Raw genomic sequence first — 27,500 nt, forward strand, 5'->3', positions numbered from 1 at the left:
AGCGCAGCACCATGGCTGGGGAGCAGGGGACGAGGGCTCGGGGAGGCAGCAGGTGGGGACGGCGCGAGCGGTGGAGCCGCGCGACTGTGCTCACAGTCTTCCTCGGAAAAGTTAATTCTGATGACTTGAACTGTGCCGTGTGGATTGAAAAACTGGCTGAAGGATCATAAACAAAGGGTAATTAGAAACAGGGGGAGGTGTTTATGGGGTACTGCAGGGATCTAGGTTAGGTCTGCTCTCGTTTAATACCCTTATTAATGACCTGGAAAGAGGGAGTAAACTGCACATTAATGAATTTGGCAGATGATGCTATGCTGGGAGGTGCTGTGAGCTCCAGCAAGCATGGAAAATTAACACAAAGGGGCCTAGCGAGATTAGAAACACGGGCAAGGAAAAGCAAAATGCCATGTGCCTCAGACAACTACAGGGGACTGCGTCCGGGCGGCGACAGCCGAAAGGGGCGCCCGGGGACGCGAGCGGGCCGAGCACCTCCGCTGCCCCTGCAGAGCTGAAGGGCTCCCTTTGCATACACAAATTGCCAGCAGCTCCGGGGGAAGCAACCCAAGTGATCAAAGACTCTGAGAGACTGATTTCCGAAGGAAGATTAAAAGGCTTAAATACATATATTGCTTGGCTAAGAGCTGTCCACAGGGAGAGAAAATAAGAGCCTCGCAGATCTGCTTGGTGTAAATAGAGGAGGAGGGAAAGAATTATTTAATACAGTACAAGGGACAGCACCAGGAGGGATGGCAGGAAATGAAGAAATGGAACATTTAGGTTGAATGTCACCGGGGAAAAAACCCTCTGCTGACAGGGGAAATTATGAGGCTGCTGCGTGGTTCCCTGGAGGGAAAAAGTTCTGTGGCTGGAGATATTTAAAACCAGACAGGATCAGTCTGAATATAAAGGCGTCGGGATCAGCCAGTGACAGGGCAAGTGTGCGGGAGCAAAAGCTGGGCAGGGACACACCGAATTCGCCAGCTCTTTTTCTACTGAAAGATGCCCGGACCAGGGTCTCGTCCAGCTGTTGCTGCTGCAGAGCAGTTCCTATCCCAGCAAATTTCCCTGGGACACTTGAGTGCCGGCATGAGCAAAGAATTGCAATGGAACATCTGGCTAGCTGCACGGCCCCGGTAACCTTGGCTAACGTTTCGTACTTCAGTGAACGCTCGGTATTTACTTTGCCCGGGGTGGTGACTGGCTCCCGGAGGAGGAAAGCTAGGATCGATTCCAGCCCCTCCGCCCTGCTCCCATCTCGCTGGAGGTCCGGGAGGCCTGTCAACAAAATGGATTAATAGTCCTATTATCAGTTCAGATAGATAGCTGGGGTGAGAAGAAAACATCGCGTCCCAGGGAGCTCAAGTAGGCACATTAATAAAGATGCCACACGTCAGCTCTGGAACCTAAAAGCTTCGCTCCGCTCCTTGCAACACAATTAGTTCGCCTGCAGCCCGCCGCTCTCATCGCCATGCGCCTGACGTCGTTGCAGCACCGGCCCCGCGCCGCCGGGGCTGGGACGGAGTGGGGACAGCGCGGTGCCCCCGCGGCCCCCGGCAGTGCCCTATGCCGAGCGGCAGCACCGCCGCATCCCGTTCCCTAGCAATGGCCGTGGCCGCGGTGCCGGCAGCAGCGGGGCTGCCATGGGGCCCGGCACGCCTTGGCCTCTCCAACGCCACCTTGCCACAGGGCAAACACACGCAAAATGAAAAAGCAAGCCCTGCTCCCAGGACACCTGAAAAACTCAACCCTGGAGCAGGTCAGAGAGCAGCATCCACGGCCGGCTGCAGGATGCTGCGTGCACACAGCTCCTGGTGGTGCTGGTACCCGTGTCCCAAGGAGCCAAGCCGGAGCCCGGCTCCTGCCTCTGGGCGGCTCTGGCGGCCCTGGGCCGGCGGGATGAGGAGACGTCGCAGCCCGTCGTCCTCATCAGCGGATGCAGGCAGCGCGTAGCAAAGATATTGGTTCTGGTTCTGCCCACGCTGTAAAATAATGAAAGCTTTTAATTAAAGGCAAGTGGTGCAGCCCGCAGCCTTTTGTTTGAGCTCTGATGGAAATAGCTTGCCTTTCCAGCCCGGCGTTTATAGCTGTCTCTCTCGTACCTGTCAAAAAACAGATCTCAGGATCTAAAACACGTGCATTTAAAGCAGTGGCATCAGCGCACCGTCAAGCCTGGGATTTCTCATTAGCTCAGGGTGAGGAGGACCGCGGGGCTAGTCTGCGGCTGTGGTGGAGTGGCCGGCAAGGCGCCCAGCACCTCCAGGCAGCCGCCGGGCTGGTTAACCGTGTGCTTGTGGCGGGGAGCGGAGCCGTGGGGCCGCCATCCGCCCCCGCTGCCCCGGGGACCAACTGGGATCCTGCGCTGCCCCCGTCTCCCCTCTCCCAGCGCTTCGGGCGCTTGACACCGCAGGATGCTGCCGGCGCGGAGCCGCGGGCGCTGTGCCGGCCACGATGGTGCCCGGCAGAGCTGCACCGAGCCGGCAAAGCGCCCACGGAGCAGCCGGAGGTTCTGCAACTTGTTCTCGCTCCAAAGCGGGACTTTATCTTTTTAATTTTCCAAAACCTTGCTTTTAATTTCACCTATAACATTTCTGAAGGGTTGTTTTTCCCCTTTCCCACACCTTTCCCTTCTAGCTACTGAGCAAAGTAAAATAAATGATGTGGGTTTATTTTTTCCTTTCTTTGCTTACCCAGTTCTGCAAAACTTGAAAGCTTTTCAAAGCATCTGGGTGTCGAGTGTTACAGTTTAGGTTTCTGCTGTTCTTTCCCTCAGCGATGTTTCTAATATCAGAGCAAACTAGAAAAATTGCAGCATAGAAAAAGCAAATGAAGAAATAGTAAAAGTGGGGGGAAAATGCCCAGACCACTCACTAGGCATCAGCCGTGTGCGGAAAAAGGCAAGACCTAGAAAAGGAGGAAAATACAACATTTCATATTTCGGGTTTGTTTTTCTTTGGAAAGATCTGACAAAATATTCAGCTTGCAATTAGGCACGAAAATGTTTTCTGAGCGCCGGACCTCCCGGCGCCCGCACGCCTCCGCGCCTTGCAGACCGGGTCTGCGCAACGCCGCGTGCCGTTTGCACACAGTGCAGATAAGGGACCTCTGCCGTAAAATAATGAGTCTTTAGACTATAAAAAAAACTGTCTTTCTAAGCTGAAATCTGACTTTATTTCTACTGCTGCAATTCCATCAAAGTCAGCAGGGTTTCCTGGCTGTTAGCAAGGGCTGCGTCGGGTGCACTCTTTTTACAGAGGTTAAAGCGCCAAAGAGGGGACAGCACCGCTCTGAAGGAGCTGATAAACTTCTGTCACTCAGTAGCTTAATTCACTTCCACTGATGCAGCATCTTCTATCAAAGATTATATAGTGCTGAATAATCATGAAGCGCATAAAGCAGAGCCAGACAGGCAGTTATAATCAAATTTAAAGCCTGTAGGCTTTAAAGCCTAAAGGCCGAGAGCGAGCGGGGCACATGGGCCGAGCAGCTGTGGCTCCCGGAGGTGATGGGCAGCAGCCCCGGCTGCGCAGTGCCCACCGCGGGCTCCAGGCATGGGGCCGAGCAGAGCCGCCAGCCCGGCGTGAGCGTCGGGGCCGCACCTGCAACCAGCCGCCCAAGGGAAAACACCTATTTCAGCCGTGCCGTCTAAATACTTCCCGTGCAATCAATTCCACTGCCTAAAACCATCAGACAGGATAACCTTGCGATCAAACGGCCAACAGAGAAAAGTGCTTAATATTATCCACTCCAGATAATGAGCTGTATTTCCAGCACAGGCCCCAAACACACATCATCGTGCACTAAATGCCATGCAATTGCCTGCACAAGAAGTTAAGCAAAGATTAAAAGCGAGGCGGAGAGAAGCGGGAGGATGGGAAACTAAGCACGATGAAATTGCAATGTGTGCCCCAAGCCGGGCAGCGCGCAGCCGGGCAGCGCTGCGGTGCAGTTCACTGCACAATTGCGTGGTGGACCTTCAGGACGGCGCCTTGGATGCCTGCCCGGCTTTACAAACCGTGCACACCGCTATGAACACAGGTGAAGAGCAGACGGCCTTAGGGTTTACAAGACAGCAATGCCATGGATGAATTAAGAGGAAATCAAACCTCTCTCTGCAGGAGATCCACCTGCCAGCACAGGTTAACCTAGGTGATGGGAAAATCACTGCGCTTTCTACCCGGCTTGCAAATAGCATGTCTGCTGCGGTCTCCGTGTCCTTGTATGGAAAAAGGATTGCAAAGGTTGAGGAACAGAGACCGTGATGCATTCACACTGATGACGGAGAAACCTGAGGAAGGACACAGCTTTACGCAGTGATTTAGAGAAACAGCCCAGGGCAGCGTCTCCAGTCTCAACGGCTCCATGGCTAATGCACAGCAAACTCCGCGCGTCACCTCCAACAACATCCATCCTGCCCTTCGAAATGGCTGCAGATACAACTGAGCTACTTACTCTTCTTTTTCCACTCCTCCTCTCCCCCCTCTTTATTCCAGCATGCTCTGTAGCCAGCTCTCGACCCCGTGGGAGGGGAAGGGGATTGCAATGCTACCTCCTTTCACTGGCAAAAAGCTGGCAGCTCCAAAACGTCTCCTCGCTTTTAAACAGAGACAGCCCTGAGCCACAAGACTGGCCAGCGAGGCAGGAGGGACCACTTCTGGGGAGTCACCTCCTCCTCCCGCAGTGCCCGGAGCCAGCCACGAGAGTTAGGCAGAGCGCCTCAGCTGGGGCGGTTTGTCACGGCTCCGGGGACCCGGTGGGGACATGCAAAACCAGCTGAGGATCGGCTGCAGTTGCAGCTCTGCTCCAGGCTCTGGCTCCATCCCGCCACAGTGCCTGTGTTTGGGAATTTGGCTGGGATTCCTCGCTGGCATTGACTTAGCAGCATCCCGCAGTTTGGAGTTTCCAGCGCTGCCTGCGTGTATCCTGGAACCGGCAATCAGCGGTGCAGGCACCGCTCCCAGAGCGGTTACCTCTCCCCCTCAAGCTCCCCTGCCACTCCTGCAATTGCAGATGTATGAAAAACACCAAACACGCACGTCAAAAATCCAGCTTCCCCCCCAGTGTCTCCGTGCGGATCATTTTCACCCACAAAACTGAGATTCACACGTTCTGGCACCCCTCCTGTGCTGTCTGCAGTGAGCCTGATGTTCCCATGCGGTAACGCAGCCTGGCTATGGGTCGTGTTCAGGCAGCGCGCGGAGATGTGAATGTCAGGGAAAGAGATTTGTCACATAACATTACCTACAAGAGAAGGGAGAAAAGGCTAGAAAAATGCCTAACAATCACTGTAATTATGGCCTCTTCAAACGGCTACATGATGTCAGACACAGAGCGGGGAAAGGGCTGGCAGGGCTCACGATAGCCGAACCTGAGGTGGATGTTGTTCCACGCTGGTGATTAATAGTCTGCTAGGATTTATTTTGGCATCAAGAAAAACGAATGCAGCATCTCTGAAAGACGCCAGATGGACAGCACGGAGGACGGAGCCCCTCTGGTTATCCGCAGCAGCGGTTCGGAGCAGGGCGGGCAGCGGGCGACGCCAAGGCTGGCTGGACCATGCAGGCGGAGCAGGTGGCCACCTCAGGCTGGGCAACGCTCACTCCTGGTTTGTGGGGTGGCCGCATCCCAGCAGGGACAAGCTCTGGCCGGTTTCCGAGGCCCCAGGACTTGTGGAGTTGTTGGGGTATAAGCGACTGCTCAGCACATTGCAAAACCTGCATAGAGCCCATGTGAAGGCACTGCTGGCTGCCATCCTCCGACGCACGAGCAGAGCCCACAGAGCAGCACAAGCAGCAAGGGCAGCCTCGTCCCCATCCTCATTTCAGGTGCATCTTCATGCCAAGTCCTTAGGCTTGGACCTTATTTCCACCAGGAGCGTCAGGGACAAAGCCTTCCTCCCACAGCCCGAGCTGGTCTTCCTCCTGGGGCTTTGCCCACCAGGCAGCCGAAACAGCAACGGCAGCTCCAGCAGTCCATGTCTCCAGGCAAAGAAAGTAGGAAAACTCCGTCGCTGGGGAGCCCACGGCTTGCCCCCACCCCTGCGCCAGGCCGGCAGCCGCAGCGTTCAGCCTCCCCCACTGCAGCAACAGCAAGCGTTGGCGGTGGCCTTCAGAGGACACTGAGCAGGGAGGTGGTGACGGTGACGGAGTCCATCCAACTATTTGTGTCACTTGTCCCCTTGCAAAATGAGACGATGATCTTGGCTATCCATGCGAGCAGCTACAGCCATCTTGCTGCCTGCTGATGCCAACACATCCCCCAATGTGAGGCTAAGGAGAGGAGCGAGTCCAGCTGGGCCACAAGATATATTGTTTGGATCAGATGGAGAATTACTTATGCAGTGTTTTATTAACCATAATTGATAGCTGTGCCTGGTAAAATGAGTAATAATCTTGTTTAAGGGATCACTCCTGCATCACACAGTGTTACTGCCAATGCTACAAACTTTCCTCACTGGTCAGCAGGCCAAGTCCTTCCCTGGAGCAAGCGATGCCCAGAAACAGAGAGCACAAATAGGACAGGGAGAGTGTTTTTAACGGCTGGGGAAAATACGCCAGGTAGAGCCCTCCAGCCCACAGTCCCTCCGATTTTTGCACCACCACGTGGTGACCCTCTATAACGGTGACCCAGTAACTGCAGGAGACGCATCTGTTCTCCAGGTTCATCTTGTTTGCAGGTGAGATGATCCCCAAGGACCGTTGTCCCCCCAGTAGAGGTGGTGGGTAGCTGGTCTCCTGTTCGAGGGCATTTTTGGCCCTCGTATCCCCATGACCGTGCGTGGGGCAAGAGGGGGAGGCGCATGGGGATGGACTGCAGCGCGCTGCCCCAGGAGGTGCACGCCCAGCACCGGCCAAGGCCACCACGGGACACCCCACTGCCACCTCCGCAGCGCCAGCGAAGGGCACAGAGCAGCCGGGAAGGGGGGTGAAAACCTCAGCAATATGGAGAAAGGTTTATTAAAAAAAAACCAAAAAATCCGGTGGCGAGGCCGCCGCGCTGACCACCGCCTGCTCATGGGGCCGCTCTCCGGCGGCTGCTCGGGGCACCCGCGGGCTTCCCCCCCACAAGTGCTGTTGGATGGGGAATTATTTCAGCTGTCCGCCTCCGCACGTTTCCCCGACGCCTTCATTTCCCAGACTCTGCCTTCTGCTTTTCTGAAAGAGGCTCTAAATTTACCACGGGTTTCTCCGGGTGGGGAACACAGCGCTGTCCTGGGAAAATGGCGTGCGGCGCTGCGGCCGAGCCCATCTTTCTGAGACGTGCCCTGCCAGCCCCCAGCCTCCCCAGCTCCCCACCGCCAGCCCGAGGCCCCGGGGTTCAGGCCAGCGAGTTCTTCTGCAGCCAAGTAATAAATAATCATTAAAGTTACGGCAAGCACTATGTTCAAAGGGAGACGCGCCAATTACAGACCAGACCACGTGGCAGAGTTACGCGATGCACTACATAAAAAGACACTCTCTGCGGCGGAGAGTTAAAATACACCCCAACCCCATCATCATAATTTAGTTTAATTAGCAATCTAATCAGCAGAGCAGTCAAACCTGACTGTACAACGAAGCCAGGGCTGCCCCGGGGCACCGCTGAGAGCGTGGTGGGGAAAGCCGCGACCCGGCACCCGCGCTTGCAGCTGCCGGTGCCGGCAACGGAGGTGCTTCCCCTCCACCACCCCCCAGGCGCTTGTGAATAGCCACCACCTACCTCCAGAAAGTACAGCTGCCAGCAGCGGTTCCAGCCAGCAGGACCTGCCTATTGCTGTTACTACCACGCTGAGATTTCCATGGCTCGAGGCGCTTTCAGAAACCTGAGCTTGAGCAGCCAGAGCTATTTTAGGTATTCTGCGTATTTGCAGCAAACAGTTTATTGGAAACATTTAGCCCTCTTTCTGTTCATTAATGAAGTTCAAACATACTTTGATTTTTTTCGTATTTGCTCATTATTTGAAATTGCACAGGGATGCTTTAATGGGGATATGTCAGTGCAGGGCCTGCCGGCTCGCTCTTCAAAGGTAGGCAGATTGGCAGTCCCTGCTCCAGCTTCTCCGGACGGAAACCTGGCAAGGATTCAGACCCCCACCGCCATCTCCAAGACCTCCCCTTTCCGCAGACTTTTCTGCAAGCAAAAACCTGCAGCCGCAGAAGTGCTTGCTGAGAGCAATTTAAAAGGGTTTGCAAACACCAGCATGGTTCTTACGGAAACAAATATTCACCAGGCTGCGCCGCGCTCCGAGGGCACGAGCGCCGGGGAGGATCACGTCTGCCGGCTGTTCGGGACGCAGCGCTGCAGCGGGAGCGGGGATGCGGAGAAGCACTTCAGCTGCAGCCCCGGCGCCCTGCTGCCGCACAGAGCCCCATCCTCGGCGGCCCTGGCTGCTGCGACAAGGCACGTGCGACACGGCACCAAGGAGCGGGCACGGGGGGCTTTTGCATGGATGCTCCCAACCGCTGCCAACGCTTCTGCGGGTCAACTATGGCAGACCCGGTACAACATTTGGTTACTGCACAGGAATTATATGGTGATGGATAGAGACACAGTGAAGGGCCATTGCACGCTGTAAAAAGCCGCAGCCTTCCCGCTTGCTCTGTGCTCTGTGACAAACCATCTGCCTCGCCTGCACCTCCCTTTGTTTACCCTGCTCGGCTCAGCCGAAATTAAAATTGACAAAAGCAATTTCTCCCCATCACGTCGGAAAGATAAGGAGCGCAGCGGCGACGCGCACTGCCATAGAAACCCGGGCTGCTCCGGCGCGCGGCTCGGCCTGCGAAGAGCAGCGCCCAGCTGCGGCGGGAAGATCCTCCTGCCAGCGCCAAGGAGCGCCGCAGATGGGCTCAGCCGCGGGAGAGCCGTCTCGCAAACGCCACGCCGAGGAGGAGTCGTGCTTTATCTGTGCTCAGATTTTTTTTCCCCCTTAGACTCCAAAATAGAAAGCAGCCCGTTCGATTAGAAAAGCGCGTTTGGGTGAATTTGCGGTTATTTCCCGTCCAAGGGAAGGGTGGGGGAAAACACTGCGTATTTGCTATAGGAACATTTCTGCAGCGTTTGAGAACCTCCTGGGTTATGTCGACACTGCTAATGCACTTCTCAGCTCAAAGCGCTCTGCAAAACCCGGGTGCGGGCTGCAGACGCAGCCGTGACCCCGCGTGGGCACGAAGCCTGCAACGCCGGGTCTCCCACCGCCCAGCACGGCCCTCGGCAGCATCCCTGCACGTGGCCCTAAAATCCCCTTGGTGACCTGGAGGCCCCACCAGCCTCGTTCAAGCCCCCGTTCCTGCACCGCGCTGAAACGGGGCCCAGCGCCGGGTCCGCGTCCTGCGGCGCTGCCCCCAGCCAGAGCCACCGCCTGCCGCGCTTCAGAGACTGGGGACCTTGGTATTTCTACATCCAATTTCTTTAGACATATTAATAGCATGAGGCATCTTTTCTGCGAGATGCAGGAGCCGCTGCTCGAGTCTCCACTGAATTAAGCTAAGGGCAAGTTTTATGTTTTTAAAGAGAGATTTGGGGGGTTTGGTGTTTTTTTCTTTTTTAACCCGAGAGCAAAGAAGGACATCAGAAAAACATCAAGCTGCGAGACATGCCATTTTCCCTGTGCTGTTATAACTCAGAAATAGCTGAATAAAACTGCAGTACATGTTCCTGACAAATTCCCCAGTGGGCTGAGCAAAGGCTGAAGAAATTCCACCCTAGAAGGTAATTGCTTTTTTTTCTTCTTTTTTCTTAAGTTACTAGTGGTGTAGGCCAGGCCCTGGAGCAGAAGCCCTCCTGGCTGCCTCGCACTGTCAGAGGACCTGTCTCCCATTAACATCCATAACCACATTTCACGCTACCACCTAACCCCTCGGAGACCTTGAGGGACATCCTCTGTCACCTCTCTGGGACAGCCGGGCAGGGAGCCCCGCTCTGCCATTCCCAAGGACGAGTGGGAGCGGGCAGCAGGCGATCAGGCAGCATGGCAGCCCCTGGCAGGCGGTGGGGTAAGGGGACCATTGGCTGTCATCATGACTAAGGTGACCTCCAGGGCTGGAGACAAGGCCGAGGAGTGCACGAAATGGGAGCAGGAACCCCATGCACACGAGCTGCATTTTCCCCAGACATCCATGGCTTCATCACAGCTTGGACAGCATGGAATGGCTTGCACAAGGCCGGTGAGATGGGAACTGATGGTGCAATTGCTTCCCAGTCAGATTAACCTCCTCCTTCTATTACATCAGTGCTACGTGCAAAAAATCCCACTGCTCCATGGGCCAAGCAGGGCGCTGCAATCCCGGAGAAAGAGATGCCAGGCACTAACTACCCCAAATTAATCAAGATGACCAGGCTGATTGCATTACACATCAAGGGGCAGATAATGCAGATAAATCCCTCCACGACGACGAGAAACTGGAGCGACGACGCAAGGAAATCAATAGAGCTATTCCAGATCTGCACAGGATATGTTACATTAGAATCTGGATCTGCTCCGGGGGTTGTCCCGGATAAGCAAGATTAGGATCTGGATCAATTCTGGGCTTGCCAGGGCTAAGCGAGATTAGAGCACAGATCAGCCTCCGTATCGATCGTATAATTTGTCACTACTATGTTCAGGAGAAAAAAGTCTCCACACAGCTAATGGAGGCTGCGCTAGCGCGAGCGGGCGGAGGTGCCGGCTCCTCTCTGCTCGGCGTGTTCGTTAGACGTGTCATTCACGCGGCACCCTCCTCATTTTCTGTAATAATACACTTAAAATGCAGCGCCTCACTCTCCCTACACTCAAACAAAACCAGAGATTTACCCCCAGACATATATTACGCATTAAAACGGCATTTTAGCAACTGGAGTACGAATTCACCTGACTGCTCGTTTGTCTGCAGCTAATGAGGCTCCTCAAACCACGGCAGCGAAGTGGGGGCCATTCCCACTACCCAGCCGAGTGCTCCCGTATGGGACAGAGCCGGAGGGGCAATGGTGCGGTTTGCAGCCTTCAAACCGGAGCGGCGAGAACAGCATGCGGTCTGTTTGGTAAATCAGGGGAGAAGAAAGCAGAGCGTCCGAGGAGCCGGCGCGCACAAAGAGAATTGGGAATGATGCACAAGACCACCTGCCGACAGCCTCCGCGCAGGTCGGCCAACACAATGTGACACCTTGGTGTCTGGCAGGGGGACGCAGCTTCTTCATCTAGACCTTGAGAAATTTCCCTGGGATTTTGAAGGGTTTGATGATGATAATAACCGGTTGTTTTTGCACGAGCTGCTTTTTATGCATTCCTGACTGTAAGAGTTAGAAAGAATCAAAGACTTTGCAAACCTTCTGGCAGCTCACGGGATCGCAGCCTGCTGCGAGCGGAGGGAGAGGGAAGAGCTCGCACAGCGTCTGAAGTTCGCTCCTCTTCGGGGAACTACAAAAAGTTATTTCTGCAATATTGCAACTGCATCAGCAAAGAAGGAGATGACACGAGATTAATGAAATAACCGTGCTCTGCAGGGCGAGCAGGAGCAGGGCAGCATATTGCCCTGCCAATACTCTCGGCAGGTAGCGGAGCGCAAGATGGGGAAAACCATGGGCATCTGCCTCCCACCTCCAACGTCCTTTGCTTGTGGCGTGTAATGATTAATTCAGTGCTTGGTAATAATTTGCCCAAAGAAAAACGCTTCAAAATTCCACTGCAAATTTTCCCGAGGTGTCTGTGTCCCTCTCTCGCTGACCGTGATGTTGAGAGCGTTATCTGCTGAAGGCGAGCGCTCTCCCTGCACGCCGGGCAGTGCCGACGAACCACGGGCTCCGCAGGAAGCCCTGCAAGCGGAGGGGCCGCAGCGGCATCCGCCACAGAGACCCTCCCCACTTTGGAGGAGCGCAGCGGGGAGGGTTGCTCCTCTCCGTCGTTAACCTGACATAATGCCTCTCCTGCTGGCAGCTTTCAGGCTCAGCAGGTTTGTTATAAAACTCATTATCAGATATTGCAATCACAGTCACCTTTATTGGGCTCTGCGTTTACAATAATTAGACCAATAAACACTGATTTATATAAGTGACAAACAGGAATTCCCAGTAAGCAAGAAAAATGTTCCTTCTTTACCGAGCACTTTCTCACAGGACAAAAAAATAAAAATGTAAAAATGCAGAAAGGAATCGCGCTGGCGTTGGGGGCCAAATTAAGCTGGTCTCCCGGGAATTTCCGCATGCCCGCCGAGGCCTCACCAGGGACAAACCCGGGCGCAGCGTCCCCGGCTTTCGGCAGGGCAGCGATTGCGGTTGCTGTGGGACCCGTCTCCCGTCCCACGCACCCCCCAGCGCAACGCTGCAGCCCCCCTCCGCGTGCCCAGCCGCAGGGCCCCGAGCCAGAGGGACGCTGGGGCGCTCGAGCCGGGCCGCCCTGATGCCAGCGCCAGCGGGAGCGAGCAGGCAGCGCGCCAGCGGCACCGGGCGGCCCGGGACCTCCCCGGCGAGGCGCCGCTAGATGGTAGCAGCAGAAGAGAAACGGGCCCGGGATTGAATAAAGCATCGACCGCTTGTGCAGCACCCTGTATCCGCGGATCTGGGGCCGGCTGGGCTGCTCCACACTGGCTTCGGGGCTCTCGCCCTTACGGACCCATGCAAAACTTCCAGGGTGGAGGGAAGGGGCACGGAGAGAGGCACCCGGGTAATCCAGCAGCTCGGGAGAGCGATGCTGGTACCCAGCAGCCGTCCTGCTCCCTCCTGGCCCCCAGGGAGCATCCTGCCCTCCGCGGCCTCTCCACTGATGCAGCAGCGCCAGGGAGCAGCTGGGAGGCAGCAGAAAAGCGGGAGACGCCAACGGCCCGTTTCCAAAGTTGGGGTTTCCATTGTTCCCTTTTACGCCCATCAGAGAGGAGCTTGGAATATTACTGCAGATCTTAACGACCCTTTCAGCCTTGAACTATTTTTAATAAAATGGTTTTCTGTGTGACACCGATACACACGTAGCTTTCAATTACATTTTAGCACTCCCGGTAGGAAGGAGCTCTTTACTGGGAGAAGTGACTTATGATAGCACAGGATTACGGTTTGGGTCTTTGCGTTACGGATGTTCAAAAAAACGCTCCGCACATGTTCTGTAGCTGCAGCGAGCCTTGTGCACAGGGAAGCACAGCTGAAGGAGTTCAGCATTTGAAATAAAACCATGCAGTCATCTCACAGAACAGAGACACAAAACTGTTATTTATCAAGATGAAACCAGCATTTGAATAAAATTCTCCAGCTCCATTAATAACTTCTGTTGACGAGGGAGTCACGAGAGTGGGAAGGAGGCAGACGTCCCCCCGAGCCAGCGGCAGCGGCGGTGCGGCTCCGAGCAGCCGGATTTTGCATGGGCTGTGAGCAAGGAGAAGTGCGTTTCTTCGGTAATAACTTTCCGAATGGCTCCTTCAGAACGGCCACCATGAATTTATCTTTTATGTGCTTTCCGAAAGGTTTGTCAGCTCTGAATAATCTGCTGCGGCTGAAGATTTCCAGGGGGCCACGTGACCACATGCGCCTTGTTCATGATGGCCAAATCCCTCAGCAGTTTTCGCAAAATGATTAAGTTTCTTGACTCAGACCACGCATACCTCTGGAGTTTTCTGTGACAACGTGAACATAAGATAAACAATGAATGATGAATAGGCCAATTACGGAAACCTCTCTTCAGCAGAGGCCATATGTGGCTAGTTGATAAGAGGAGATACGTGTTCTCTCATCTGGCAAAAGTTGCAGAAAATGGGGTGGTTTGAAGCACTAAATGCACTCTGCAATCAGCCCCGTGGCTAATAAGCAATTTCCTTTTAAAAGTGATTTCTCTTCACTTCTATTTGCTGTCCAGGCTGTTGGAAACGGGAGGGGAGGGAAGGGACAGCCCGAGACGTGCATGCGGCCGCTCCGGTTTGGGTAAACCCCTGCAGCGCCCGGAGCCCGCTGGCACCCGGCGGTGTCGGCCCCGGCGCGTGGGACGGAGACGAGCCTCCCTCTCACCGGGAGAGCGAGCGGGCGATGTGTGTGCCGCCTGCCCGCCCGGCTGGAAAAGCCACGAGCCGCCGCGTCCCGCGGTAAGTGCCGTGATTTACGTACTACCTACGGAATTGCCCAATTAATTCACTATCCACATTAATATTATGGCTCATTTTTAACTTTACTGTCTCCATCGTTCCAATTTAGTGCTGCTCAGAGATGCTGCCGCTGACCTTAATGGGTTTTTCATTATAATAAAGAGCGCCGTATTAATCACGGTTCGTTTTCTGCTGGAGGTTGCTGCCCGAGCCCGGCCGCTTTGGGGAGCAGCGCTCGGCACCGCAGGGCTGCGCCGGTTCTCGCCCCAGCCCACGCCACGCACCGGCCCGCGCGCTGCCCGGGAGGACCGTCTTGGCGTCGCGTTTCCAGACGCACAGATTTTACGCAGCAGTCAAACGACATTATGGGTATGATAAATTTTTCAGGGTAAATTGGAGTGAGAAGCACAAAAACACCTAAAGGATGCACTGCTCAAAGCCAATGAGCCTCTTATTGTCCTGTATAAAAATCAAAAGCCTTTTAATCATATGAAATGTTCTTCTGGGTATCAATTAGTCACACATTACATCAGGATCGTTTTCCTTCCTCTGTTCGCATCAGGTTCAATTCCCCCCTGCCGAACAGGCTCGCGCTCAGTAGCCGCAAGCACAATCAGCCGCTGTCCCCCTTCGCTGGCACTGACGGGAGCTTTCCGTCCGAACCGGGTTTTTTGGCCAAAACCCTGATTGCTATTTTCCCGTGGCAACTCTAGCTGAGGACGGGGAGGTCCGGTCCTGCCGAATTTCGCAGCCTGAGGTGGCGCGAGGCAGCCCAGCCGCTGCCCTCGCTGCTCTCCCCAGCACTACCCTGCTGCTCGCGCGGCGCCTCCCTCCCCAGCCCCCTTGCCAAGGGCTCGTGATATTTATTGAGTTTTATTAACTTCCAACCCTGGGAGTTTCTCACCTCTACAAGCTAATTCAGACGCCGGGCTCCTGCCGGAGTTACAGTGGGTGCCGTTAAGAAGCTTGACATTTACCTTACAACAGTAATAAAATAATAATGCCTAATTTGGCGTACGAGCGGTATTTGCAGCGTTTCCTGTCTGCAGGATGGGGGCTATTGCGAATATCGCTGCAATGCTGATCAATTATGGCTGTTTAACAGCGCTGCTCTAATTCTGTCCTGTAACCACGCAAGTCTTGCAGGAGAGCTGCTCCAAAGTTTTGCTTTGAAATGGCAGGAAAAGAAAATGTTTCCAGACTGAAACAGACGTCTCAGTTTTCAGTGAATAACAAAAGCTTTGGAGGCAAAGGTTTGCGGTGGAAGGAAAAATGCAGAAACATGAATGCGGCGGCTGCGCACATCTGCCGCATTCAGATTCCCCAAATATTGAAGAGCTTTTCACGAGCCGCCTGCAATCACTTTCCATTAAAAGCGGATTTTTCTCCTCTAAATAACCGGCCGTCATTGCCTTGTCAATACGATGCCCTTCCGTCATTGGCCTCTCAGAGATTAAAAAAACGGTGTTTTACATTCTCGAGTGGTTGCTATTGAATTAAAAGGAGAGAAATCCTCTCCCGCGCTGCCAGTCGAATACGCGTGGGAAAGAGCCGCGTCCCACGGGGCAGCGCGGGCACGGGAGAGCGGGGCAAAGCAACACGGGTTTTGTCCCCGTTGCAGCCCCGACGTCCGCCCGGCTCAGCGACGGCCCCTCAGGCTGCTGGGCACTGGCAGTGCCGCTCGCACCCGTTGCAGCGATTTCTTCCTCTGCGCCTCACCCAGAGCAAAACTGCACACAGGTTTTTTTCCAGTGTAATTTTAATTAGTGCATGATGAGCTCTGGGTTTTTATTAGCATCAACAGCTTGGAAAGACAGTGCAGAGCGGCTCCACTACACCAGGGAGCCACCAGCCTGTTCGGGGCAGAAGCTGCGTGTTGCTTAAAACGGCTCCATTCTGCGGAGAGCTGGTCTGCTCTCAACAAATGGGAGTTTTCTAACGTAGACAGAAATTGGGCAGGAAATTCCTGGGTAGAGCGACTTTGGGGCAAGGCAGATTGTGCACACAGCGAGCAGGAGCCTGCAGAGGGCGGGCCACGCACAGCGCCCATGCACACGCCTGCACACGCCTGCACACGCCTGCACATGCCTGCACACTGTCGACACATGCATGGCACCCACCCACATGCCTGCGCACCTCCGACACACACGGCACCCACACACACGCCTGCACACGCACACGGCACCCACACGCACACCGCAAAAGCCCGCACACCCCCGACACATGCACAGCGCCCGTGCACACACTGCACATGCCTGCACACCTCCCACACGCACAGCAACCTCGCACACGCTTGCACAGGCACATGACGCCCACACACACGCCACGCACACCTGCACACCCCCGACAAATGCACAGCCCCCACGCACACACTTGCACACCTCCAACAGGCGCACAGTGCCCACACACGTCTGCACACCTCCGACGTGCACACTGCACACGCCTGCACACCTGCACACGCCTGCACGCCTCTGACACACGCACGGCACCCACACACATGCTGCTCAAGTGTGCACGCCTCTGACACACACGTCTGCACGTGCCTGCACACCTCTGACACACACATGCCACATGCATGCACACCTCTGACACACATGGCTCCAATGCACATGCCACACACGTGCCACACACCTCTGACGCACATGCCACGCACGCATGCACGCCTCCAACATGCACGTGCTGCACACACATGCACACCCCCAACACACACATTGCGCACATAAGTGCACACCTCCAAGATGCATACACTGCACATAACTGCACACCTCTGATGTGCATGACACACACACATGCACACCCCTGACAGGCACATGCTGCACACACATGCACACCCCCGACATGCACATTACACACATACATGCACACCTCCAATCTGCACACACTCACGGCGCACACGCGTGCACACCCCTGATGAGCACATGCTGCATACACACGCACACCTCCTACACGCACACACTGCACATAACTGCACACCTCCGACATGCACACGCTGAACACGCGCACACTGCACACGCGTACACACCCCTGATGCGCACATGATGCACACACACACGCACACCTCCGACACACACACGCCGCACACGCACACGCCGCACCCGCGAGCCCACCTCCTCGTGCAGCCCCGCAGCCCCCAGACGCGCGGCGTGGGGCCCAGCCGGCCCCCGCGGTGCTGGCGGCGGCGCGGCCCGCTGCCTGCTGGCGGCTGTGCGCGGCGCATCCCGTCCCGGCTGCAGCTCGGCAGCGGCCGCCGTCGGCGCGGAGCGAGCCCACCGCACGCCATGGCAGCGCCGGCACTGCGCGGCCCCGACGGCTGCTGCTTTCTGGACGTAAGTTGGCGATTTCTGCCACGCTCGAGATTTGCTCTCGTGACAAACGCGCTGTGCCTGCGTGCTCGGCACCCTGCAGCACTGACAGCGCCCCGACTATCGCATTTTTGCAATCCAGGCAGAAGCATCGAAAGCCCAAAAGAAGACCTGCGCGAGATACAGACTCTGCGGACTGCTCTTGTGTGTGCTGGCGATTTTCCTCATTCTGGTAGTCTTTGGTGTAAAGTATCTCTGGAACCCGACGCCCAAAAAAGTAAGTACCAACTTTCAGAGTCCCCTTTGCCCCAGCGGGAGCTGCTCCCCGCCGGCACGTCTATGAAAAGCTGAGCTGTGCCCTGAAATGCCGACAGGTTTGCAAACAGCATTTCTTACACCGCGAGCATGCATGGGGACTTTTACAAATATTTGCACTATTCATCTCTAACATTTATTTTATATGGGCTGCTTTTTTTTCCCCCTGTCAGTGCAGTCTTTTCCTAACCGGTAATTGCAGGGGAGGGGAGCTACGCCGCAAAGAGTTAAAGGTGCTCCCTTACAGCAGCAGCACATTTTATGACAAGTAAGGAAATATTTTCCATTTCATTTCAATTATCTTGCCAGAAACCGGTGGAAAAGTCATTATGCTGCAGCACAAAGAGCAGAGAAAGCCAGGACGCGGCGGTGATGACTGCCACGGGTTGCAGGTCTCACTTCACCGCGTCTGCAGCGCCGGGTGCTCGCGCACTGCTGCCGCAGGACCCCCAACCTGGCAGGTGCCACGGTGGCCGTGTCGGCTGCCGGGCTGGCACCGTCGGGCATCGCCGTGCTTTGCTGCTCGCACTGCCGCGGAGCAGCGCGGTCCCCGCCGTGCACGTGCGCATCCCGGCTCGTAAAGCCTCTGCAACCTTTCTATTGATGCTGTTTCTGGCAGTGCAAAGAGAATACACTTGCATTTTTATCTTAAGGATCACTGAGAGGAAGTGAAGTTTTGTCCCCACGCCGGCTGTGTTTGCTTGGCAGGAGAGAGGGGCTTGGGCAGCCTGCGGGGAGCTGCCTGCCGGCCCCGCTCCCCAGCCGGGCCCGGGCTGCCTGGTTTTGCCAGTGGGGATGGGGGGGGATGGGGGGGGGGGGGGGAAATGAGTCTGTCGCTATTTTCTGGTGGTTTTTCTTCAACCCATCGGGTGGGCGGGCTAGTGTGGTGGGCGGTAGCAGGAGACCTGGAACATCTACGCTCCCCCCGCTCCCGTGAGGGATCTCGGTTTCACCCATGGTCATGAGGCAACGGCTTCTCCAGCTGGCCCGAGAGCCTTTCAGGAAAGCCGGGATGGGGAACGCCTGGGTTTCTATCCAGGAAAACCGGGATGGGGAACACCTGGGTTTCCAGGGCCCAGAAACGTGAACCACGCAGCTGGGCTCCGCTCCCCTCAAGGAGCTGTGAAACGGGGACCCTCCATCCTGCAGACGTTGGTTTGGAAACGCTCACGGCTGCGTCCCCCCGTGGGAAGGGGCAATCTTTGGGGGTGGGGGGCATTTACCACCGTCTTTTCCGGGGAAAAAGACGTGCGACCCTGCGTGGTTTCGCCCCTGCAGATTTACAGCCTGGAGCGCACGTTCCTCAGCGGCAGGGAGAAGCAGAAGGTGGTGATGGAGATCGACTCGCTGGCCAGGACGGAGACCTTCCAGACCGGCAACGGCACCGAGGAGATCCTGGAGATCCATGACTTCAAAAACGTGAGCTCTCGCACCCCGAGCCCCTCGGGGACGCCCTGCCGGACACGACCTCGCCGGCGCTCAAACGCCAGCGCGTGCCGAAGGCCCGGCTGCGGCAGGGCCGATGGGAGCCCTTCGCACACGGAGGTGCAAAACCCCGGCACGATTTATTCTGGGCTGGGGAGAGCAACGCCTCCGCGCAGACCATCTGGGGATGCTTCCAAAGGAAAGAGATATATATATCCACACAAGCTTGCACCAGTATTTAATACTGGCGCGGTTCAGTTCCAAGGAAACACATTTTAAAAGCCAGATCTAGTTATCGGATTTACCCTTGCAAAGGAATGCAATCACCATAAATCTATCCCAACTCAGTACATTTATCTGTCTGGAGAGCATTAAAACCTCGTGACAACATTGTAGGCTCTCTCTGAAACCTAATTAAAATTTGTAGGGAAATACCCTGTGCAGTGACATATGGCAAAATTTTCAGCTAATAGCCTAGCAGGAACTGAAGGCTGAATGTTCATATTACCATAACGGTCAGATGCTATTCTGCATATATTTATTTATGATTACCAGAGCTCACGGTAGTTACAAGGGAAAGGGGAGCCAAGTAAAATTTTATGACTATCTGCCTTAAACTATTTGTAAAAAGCCTTATTCTCCCAAACCATAAAATGCAATATCCCTTAGGAGAACCTGTTAGTACATCTTAGCATTGCTGCTGAACGGAGTTTGCACAAAAGCATCAGCAGGAAAAATACGACGAAACTCTGGTGCAGCTGTACGCTCGCCGTGATGCGGTGATTTATCCCTCGGCTTCTCAGCGGCTGCTTTTTGTCGTTTGTTTTGATGCTGTAGGGAATAACCGGCATCTTCTTTGTGGGACTTCAAAAATGCTTCATCAAAACTCAGACTAAAGTCATACCTGAGACTACGGAGGCCAAGATTCCCGAACTCGAGGTACGTAAATAAAAGGTGGCACGAACCTGCATGAGCCCCTTGCAGCGAAGCCGCTTTGCCACGCTCTCACCGCCACTCCATCTGCTCCAGCCTTCCCGGAGAATTTGCAATAAAGAAATAATGAGTTGTGATCGCTTCATGAAATTATCGTATTTCAGAGGATTGCTTCTCAAAACAACAAGTGGAAAGAGACGGGATTAGACAACAGGCAGACAAAACCCTCTCAGCGCAGCACTGGCGCTGGAGAACAATAATCCTGTTGTAGTCGAAGGGTCGCAAGGCAGCGCAGGATTAGCCGGCGCCAGGACTCAATCACATTGTTTTCTCCGCGAGTTGAGCCCTGTTCTCAGGCAGAATGAGGCAGAAGTGAGGAAGTTAAAAGCAGCCACATTTCAGAAATGTGATTTTAGAAAGCACTTAACTGCTAGCTTAGATCCCTCGAAGACGGAGGAGCCAGCAGTTGGCAAGCCAGGCTGCGCCCCGGACCCTGCCCCACGGTGATGTTCAAGGTCCGGCTGCAGGAGGTCCCTTCCCTCTCCCACCGCCCCGGCACCCTGCATGGCCGGCGCTTCCCGAGCCCCGGCTGCGGCTGCATCCTTGCGCTGGGCACCTCTGCATGGACCTTTCTCCCGTGGATGCGTCTAATATTGTTTTTTAAACCCACCTGATTTTTGCCCACTACGTCCTGCTGCAACGAGTCCCATCATTCATGTGCTACATGAAAAAGTACTTAACTCTTTATTTTAATCCCACTCTCTGGCAAGTTAACGTGATGCCTCAGTCTTTGTGCCATGCAGCGAAAGGACTCGAGGCCGTATTCCCTGTTTCGCTCCCCGCAGCCTCCGGCGCTGTTACAGCACAGCCCTCCTGCCTCCCCATCGACAAGGCAAAGGGTGCGAGTCGATTAAATTTCTCCTCCCAAAGACACCGCTCCACACAAAATGCCATCGAACATGTGTTTAAAATACAGCGTGCGCAGAAACGTCCTCCTGAATCATGACCTAAATTCCAAGACACAGATTCTTTGATTATGCCATAAGAAGCTAATAGATCTTTTCTGTTGCCATCATAAAACAGATATGACTTTTCAATCTTCGGCAGAACATTGCCCCAGGTAGAGGACTGAAATGTAAAACCCAACAAGATAAATGGAGATTTAAGATCTAGTCATTTCTTGCTAGGAGTCTGCCGGCCTTTTGAGAAATTGGGAAACACGTGCTCAGACGCCTTCAGCAGCAGTCTTTCCTCTCCCCCCCTCCCCTGCTTTCTGCAGCTTTTTTGAGGATAGGGAAGCACAAAAGGAGGCAAAAATCTCAGTATTAACTCGTGGAAGGGATTCAGAAAACTAGGGGGCTTGTCATCTCTGGAGCCGTGGGGGAAAGCTGTGGCCGGGCTGCAACACCCTCGCTTCTCCCCGGCGCCTGCCCGGTGGTGGGACACCCCTCCAGAAGCCCCGCACCCCAAGCATCTCGCCTCCCCGTGCTCGGAGGCATTTGCCTGCACTGCCGGTTCCCTGCGAGCCGCCTTCCCAGCAAAACAGCTTTCAGTGAAGACTCCAAAAATGACCCAAAATTCGTCAGGTTTTGGTGGCTCTTTGTTAAGGTTTCCCAAAGCCATGAAGAAAATTTCTATAAATGAGAAATACTGCTCTAGACACGTTCTGGAGAAAAGCCGCCAGCTTGCTCTGTGAGCTACCGCGACCGACACACACAACGCTGCGTTGGCAGGGAGCTCAGCATAGACCTCTCCAATAATCTTTTTATATCTCCCTTCCTGAGTCCTGCCAAAATACACCACAGAATAATGCAGTGTACGCGACATGTGTTATAAATTACAGAATAGAGCCGTGCAAAGAATTTCTGTGAGGAATAAATTAAAGTGTTCGATCACAAAATCAGTAGCAGAAGGAGAGAGAAATTAAGTAGTAAGAGCAGAGCAGAAAGGAGATGTTTTAATCTTTGGCTTCAGATGAGCTGGGGAGCTCCAGAAGGCCGTTCCAGCTGGTGGGGGACAGTGGAGGAGAAGGCTCTTGGAGCACAACGGATGGAGGGAGAAGAGAACAGGGTGGTGCTGGCCCTGCAAGGGCAGAGGAAGATGAGGCCCACGGTCATGCTGGTGCACCACTGAGCCAACTCTGTTAGGACCAGGGGCTACTGCGCTTGCATCCAGTGAGCGACCAGACCTAGGGGCTAAGGGAAGCGGGACAAAATCTATCTGCTTGCTTGGAGGGGAAGAGGTTCATGGGGTAAGCCAAGGAGAGGAGGAGCAGCTGGAGGTGGGCAGAGCATGTCCCATCACACCACAATGAAATCTCATTCTTCTTCTAGGGAGAAGAAATTACGAGCACCTACTTTGAGCAATCCATGGTTTGGGTCCCTGGAGAAAAGCCCATTCAGAACAAGGAGTTTCTGAAGAGCTCCAAAATCTTTGACATCTGTAGAAACGTGACCATCTACTGGATCCACCCAACACTGATAGCAGGTACAGAGAGCCCGTTCCCTCCCACCCGAAGTGCCTCGCAGGCACCGGGGTGCGTGATCAGCCCACCTCACCAGGAGCAGAGCCACAGCTGCCACCACCGTCCCCCTTCCCCTACGAAATTTCCCTCATTGCGAGCTAGCAGGGAACCCGAGCTTGCAGCCTGGTCCTAAGTCTCAGACCTGAAAACAGGTTTTTGTGCAACCGTGGGAGAACATGGGCAGCGTAATAGCAGGAGCTGAACTTTCTCCCTGCAAAGCGTTCATCTTGCTCGGCTCCCTGCGCTTTGCAAAGTGGCCACCCTCCTTGTAACAAAGAAAAAAAACACCTTTGTGCCTGCAAAGAAGCCAGCGCTGCTGGAAACTGGGACACCTAAATTCCTGTCACCGCCTGCACATCAGAGGGTGAGCAGACATCCTCTTCCACTCGCATCTAAATCACACGGCAGGGTTGCCACCTCCAGCTGCTCGCTGCACATCCCCACCGGAGGTGGCTGGCCTCTTAGATCCACTGATATAATTGCACACGCTCTCTAACCCATTTCTATCGAGTGATCTAGTTTAAAAACCCCTCACAAGGAGACATGTCAAAGCCAAAGTTGCTCATGGAGGCCCCACACGTCAGCGGTTGCAGGGAGCAGTGGGCGCTGGGGCAGGGCGCCCTGACGGACCTCCGCGCCCAGCCCCACGCCGAGCGGGACCGGCCAAAATGTTTGAGCCCTCAGTTGAACGAGCAGCAGAGTAAGAGAAAAGCCCGCGTGCTTGAAGCGAGGGCTGCTGCAAGCCCGGAGGTCGACTGGCAAGGCAGCCGCGCTCTGGGGAGGCTCTGCTCGCCTCCGGGGTGGGCAGCCTGGAGCACTCCTGTTTCACCCCGCGGCCGGCGGCAGCAGAAAGCCCCTCATGTGAGAGCAAGCCCTGACTGCCTGCAGCCCGGGTAGCACGCTGAGCCGGCCGCGTGCCGAGGAGGACGGCTTTTGTGTCGCTCTCCCTGGAGAAGGGCTGCCGCTGGCAGCCTGCGCGTCTCCTGCAAGGCTGCTGGTGGGTTTTAGTGGTGGCAGTGCTCCTCGGGCACGCGGCTGCCTGGTGCGCAATGAGGAGCACACGTGGCCTGCGGCATCACGTCTCCGCAGCCCGCAGAGGGACAGAGTCCCGACTGGCACAGGTACCGGCTGCCCTTCAGCTGGCGGCCGTTGATGGTGCTAGTAGCAACAGGGCATCCAAAACTGCTTTCCGCCTTCTGCTGCGTCGGTCCCTAGTGCCCCCTGTGAGAGCCAGTCTGTGGGAAAGCTTCAGCACGAGAAATTAATGTCATTGTGGGACTTCCCTAAATCAGCAACAGGAGCTGGGCCTCATCTGCCCCAAAACGTGCTGCCTCCTGGGGTGACAGGCGGGTGCTCTGCAAAGCCCGTCGGTGCCAGCACGGCCCCCTGTGAGCTCGGGCGCGGGGACCGCGCAGGTCACATCTTCCCCACCATCCTCCTCCGTTCGTTTCATCACATACAGCCCTTCATGCAGGCTTGCGTAGGAGCAGGAGGGGATGGTGTCAGACCTGGTTTGCTGGTGGAGCTGTTCAGGTTGGGGCCGTTTCCTCCTGTTCTTGTACTGTGGCACCAAATTTTGCTGGAGACTTTAGTGCCTCCTGCTGCATTTGTTCCCCTCCTCCCTGGTCGCTGACGGTGACGTTTGGGCTCTTCTCACAGCTCCTGAGCTCGCTGACCTCGGAGAGGGAGCAGATGATGCTGAGCTGCTTGTGAACAACCAAAGCTGGCTGGACGGGGGGGACGAACACGAGGTGGGGAAGGATGCGCAGCCGGGGCCCAAGCGCCGGGCACGGCAGCTCACCGAGGAGGATCTGCCCGTCAACGACTACGTGAGTGCTGGGAAGCTGCCTATCTGTAGGGGGATCCAGGGGACCTCAGCTCCCCACGCTCCTTCACCATCGCAGCTGGTGGGAAGCAGGGAGGAGAAGTGCTGCTCTGTGCTCTCCTCCCCACTGCGGCTGCAGGGAGACAGCAGGCTTGCCCAGAGGAGACGGGGCGGGAGGAGGCTGGGCGCCTGCACAAGAAAAGCTCTGGCTGCCAGCAGAGAAGGGCCTCAGTCCTCCTCCAGGTTGGGCATCCCAAGACGAGCCCTGCGCTGCCGGCCAGGCCGTTTCCTGTGGCCCCTGCAGCAATGCAAGCCTCCAGCTCTGCACCGGTGTGGGACGGCACTCCAGGGTGTCCAGCTGCTCTCCTGGGGTGTCCTGGCCATGCTCCAGGGTGTCCAGCCACACTCCGGGTTGTCCTGGCTGTGCTTCTGGGATGCCTTGGCCATGCTCCTGGGTGCCCTGGCATTGCTCCAGGGTGTCCAGCCATGCTCCTGGGTGCCCTGGCCATGCTCCTGGGTGTCCTGACCATGCTCCTGGGGTGCCTTGGCCATGCTCCTGGGGTGTCCAGCCATGTTCCTGAGGTGTCCTGGCTGTGCTCCGGGGTGTCCTGGCCATGCTCCTGGGGTGTCCTGGCTGTGCTCCGGGGTACCCTGGCATTGCTCCCAGGCTGCTTCCCTCACCCTTGCTCTGACGCTAGCTCTCTCCCCGCAGACGGAGAACGGGCTGGAGTTCCACCCCTTGTGGGACGAACGAGGCTACTGCTGCGCCCAGTGCCGGCGCGCCAACCGCTACTGCCGGCGGGTGTGCGAGCCCCTGCTGGGCTACTACCCCTACCCGTACTGCTACCAGGGCGGCAGGGTCATCTGCCGGATCATCATGCCGTGCAACTGGTGGATAGCGCGCATGCTGGGCCGGGTCTAGGGCAGCACCTCAGCGTCCCTAGAAAGGGGGGACTCACTTCTCAGGCGTGTGCGTGCCGCGTTGCGAGCTGTCCTGATGTATGCTGATGTAGCTAAAGTCTAAGTCGTTATCTGCTTGATTACCGGCGAGCGTGCGCCGCACGCGCGGCGTGCCCTGCGTGCCGGGGGGGATGCGTGCGGGCTGCTCCCGGGGGGCTGGGGACGGTTGTGCTCGGCTGTATCGTTGTCACGCTGAGCACCAAGAGGCAAACAATAAACGTCTTGTATGAGCGATTGCAAAGAAAACGGAGAGTCGTTTCGTCTGTCAGTGATGCTTAACGGCTCTGAGAGGTGATCTAATTGCTCAGCTACCCCGTCACCAGCATCCACAACTCAGGCACCAGCACTGCCAGCGCCCACCTAGCTGGAGGCGGTGCAAAGCTGCCGGATTTGCTCCCCGACGTTGCTGCTAGCTGTGTTTAAGACGTACCGATGGCCACGGCTGATGCTGCTCCACAGGGGGGGCACGCCGGCCCCGGGACTGCCCTCACCCCTGCACCAGCACAGTAGTTATCAGAGGCTCCTAGTGGGTCCTGAGCGACTACCGCTTCCATCGGGCCATCGTTCCCTTGGGCAGTGGCGCGCAGTGACGGCAGACCCCGCTCGGAGGCCATGTGAGGCTCGAGCACGGGCAGGAGCAGGACGAAATCTCCCCACAGCAGCCTGAGCCGGAGGAGGGGAGGCGAGAAGGGCTCTGAGTGCGCTCAGCAAGACCAGCGGCCAGCCAGGCTAGCGGGGAGGCAAAACCCAAGCTCCAAGAGGTAAAAAAAAGTCCCTGAAACTGTTGCCAAACTTAATAGGACATTCAGCTTTCAGCAGTACTGAGGGCTAATGGCCAAAATCCCTGATTTTATGTCTTTCTATTTTTCCTATTAAAATATTTGCTCCAGCAAATGAGGACACGCAGCAGCAAGGAGGATGTTGTGGGAGATGCTAAGTACTTGGCAAAGGGGCAGACACGCTGCCCAAGCCCGCGCAGCCCTTGGACCCTTGCCCGAGACGGTTCTCCCGCATCCGGCCCCCACGCAGCCCCTTGTAGCCCACGCAGGAGGCACTCCTGGGCCCCCCAAATCCTCCGCCGGGGCTCTGGCCACCGGCCCGGTACCTCTGCTTCCCAGATTACCCAGCCTTGGAGACGGGAAGCACACGGCTTGCCAGTAGCCCTGAGATTATCCAGTCCTAGGCAAACGTTCAACTGAAGAGTGAATTTATTTCCTTTGCCCCATATATCACCAGCACAGTTAGCAGGCTTAGAGAAGCAGCAGAAAACCATCCTTAGGTCCTTTGACACTTTAGCTCAGCTCCTCAAAGTCCCCTCTCCTCCAAGCACCCTCTGCTGCTTCTCCAGGCCTCCAGACAAGAGCAGCGGGGCCAGGTCTATGCTCACCGCCACCGACCTCATGCCATCTCGCAGCACACGCCGTCCCCAGGACCTTCCCGGCCACTGTGCCACCTGCACCCAGCCTCACGCCCACCCGAGGGCACTTCGTCGCCTGTCCCAGCGCAGCAGGAATCCTGCGAACCTGCACCCCGGGCTGGGCCTGCCTTCGTCCCCCGCGGTGGCCGCCCCTCTCTGGGACTCCCACGGACGCCCAGCACCAGCAGCATGGTGATGTGCTGTTGTATGGGATGGCCAGAGCGGGTCTCAGCCCAGCTGCACAAGCCACCTCCTGCAATCACTCTTGCAAGCTGGTCTCCCACACCGGGTTTTGCAGCTCTGGAAGAAAATCCACCCTGCAGCTTAGCGTGAGGCCTGGGGCCAGGCTGGACGCAGAGCCGCACACTGGCTCCTGCCACGGGGCACGCCGAAGCAGCGCATCTGGGCTGTCTTTGTTTGGATTATGTTCCTAACGTCGGGGAACATGTGCATCCTTTTATACCTGACACTAAATCCCTTTATCCCTCTCTCCAAACTCTATTTATTAGGCTTTGTGCTGGTACCAGATGAGCACTTCCATCAAAGGGAACTAAATGTGAACAACTCAGTGCTCAAAATCCCCAGGAAAGTGACCCCGGAGGAGCTAAACGAAGCACTGAGCAGGCTATCGACACCCAGCAGTCGCCCCGCCGCAGGCTGAGAGGGGACCGGCGATGCTGGATGGCCCCGGTGACACGCTCGCATGCGTAACCCTGCGCGAGGCTCCCGTCCCTGCCCAGGGGCCAAGGGAGACGTGTCGCTGTGCCTCGCTGTGCCAAGCTCAGCCTTC

At 56.0% G+C, this 27,500-nt stretch overlaps 1 protein-coding gene across 1 annotated transcript; it reads left to right on the plus strand.

Annotated features, from left to right (window-relative positions):
* The first annotated feature begins 17,182 nt into the window (after positions 1-17,182).
* Positions 17,183-25,533, plus strand: TNMD (tenomodulin). Its single transcript, XM_026110946.2, has 7 exons — positions 17,183-17,335; positions 17,454-17,588; positions 18,905-19,045; positions 19,889-19,990; positions 22,318-22,471; positions 24,168-24,337; positions 25,046-25,533. Exons 1-7 carry the CDS (start codon positions 17,288-17,290, stop codon positions 25,253-25,255), a joined length of 960 nt encoding a protein of 319 aa, XP_025966731.1. The 5' UTR covers positions 17,183-17,287; the 3' UTR covers positions 25,256-25,533.
* Positions 25,534-27,500: the final 1,967 nt, after the last annotated feature.

This window comes from Dromaius novaehollandiae, chromosome 11, assembly GCF_036370855.1.
Source record: "Dromaius novaehollandiae isolate bDroNov1 chromosome 11, bDroNov1.hap1, whole genome shotgun sequence".
NCBI classification, from domain to species: domain Eukaryota; kingdom Metazoa; phylum Chordata; class Aves; order Casuariiformes; family Dromaiidae; genus Dromaius; species Dromaius novaehollandiae.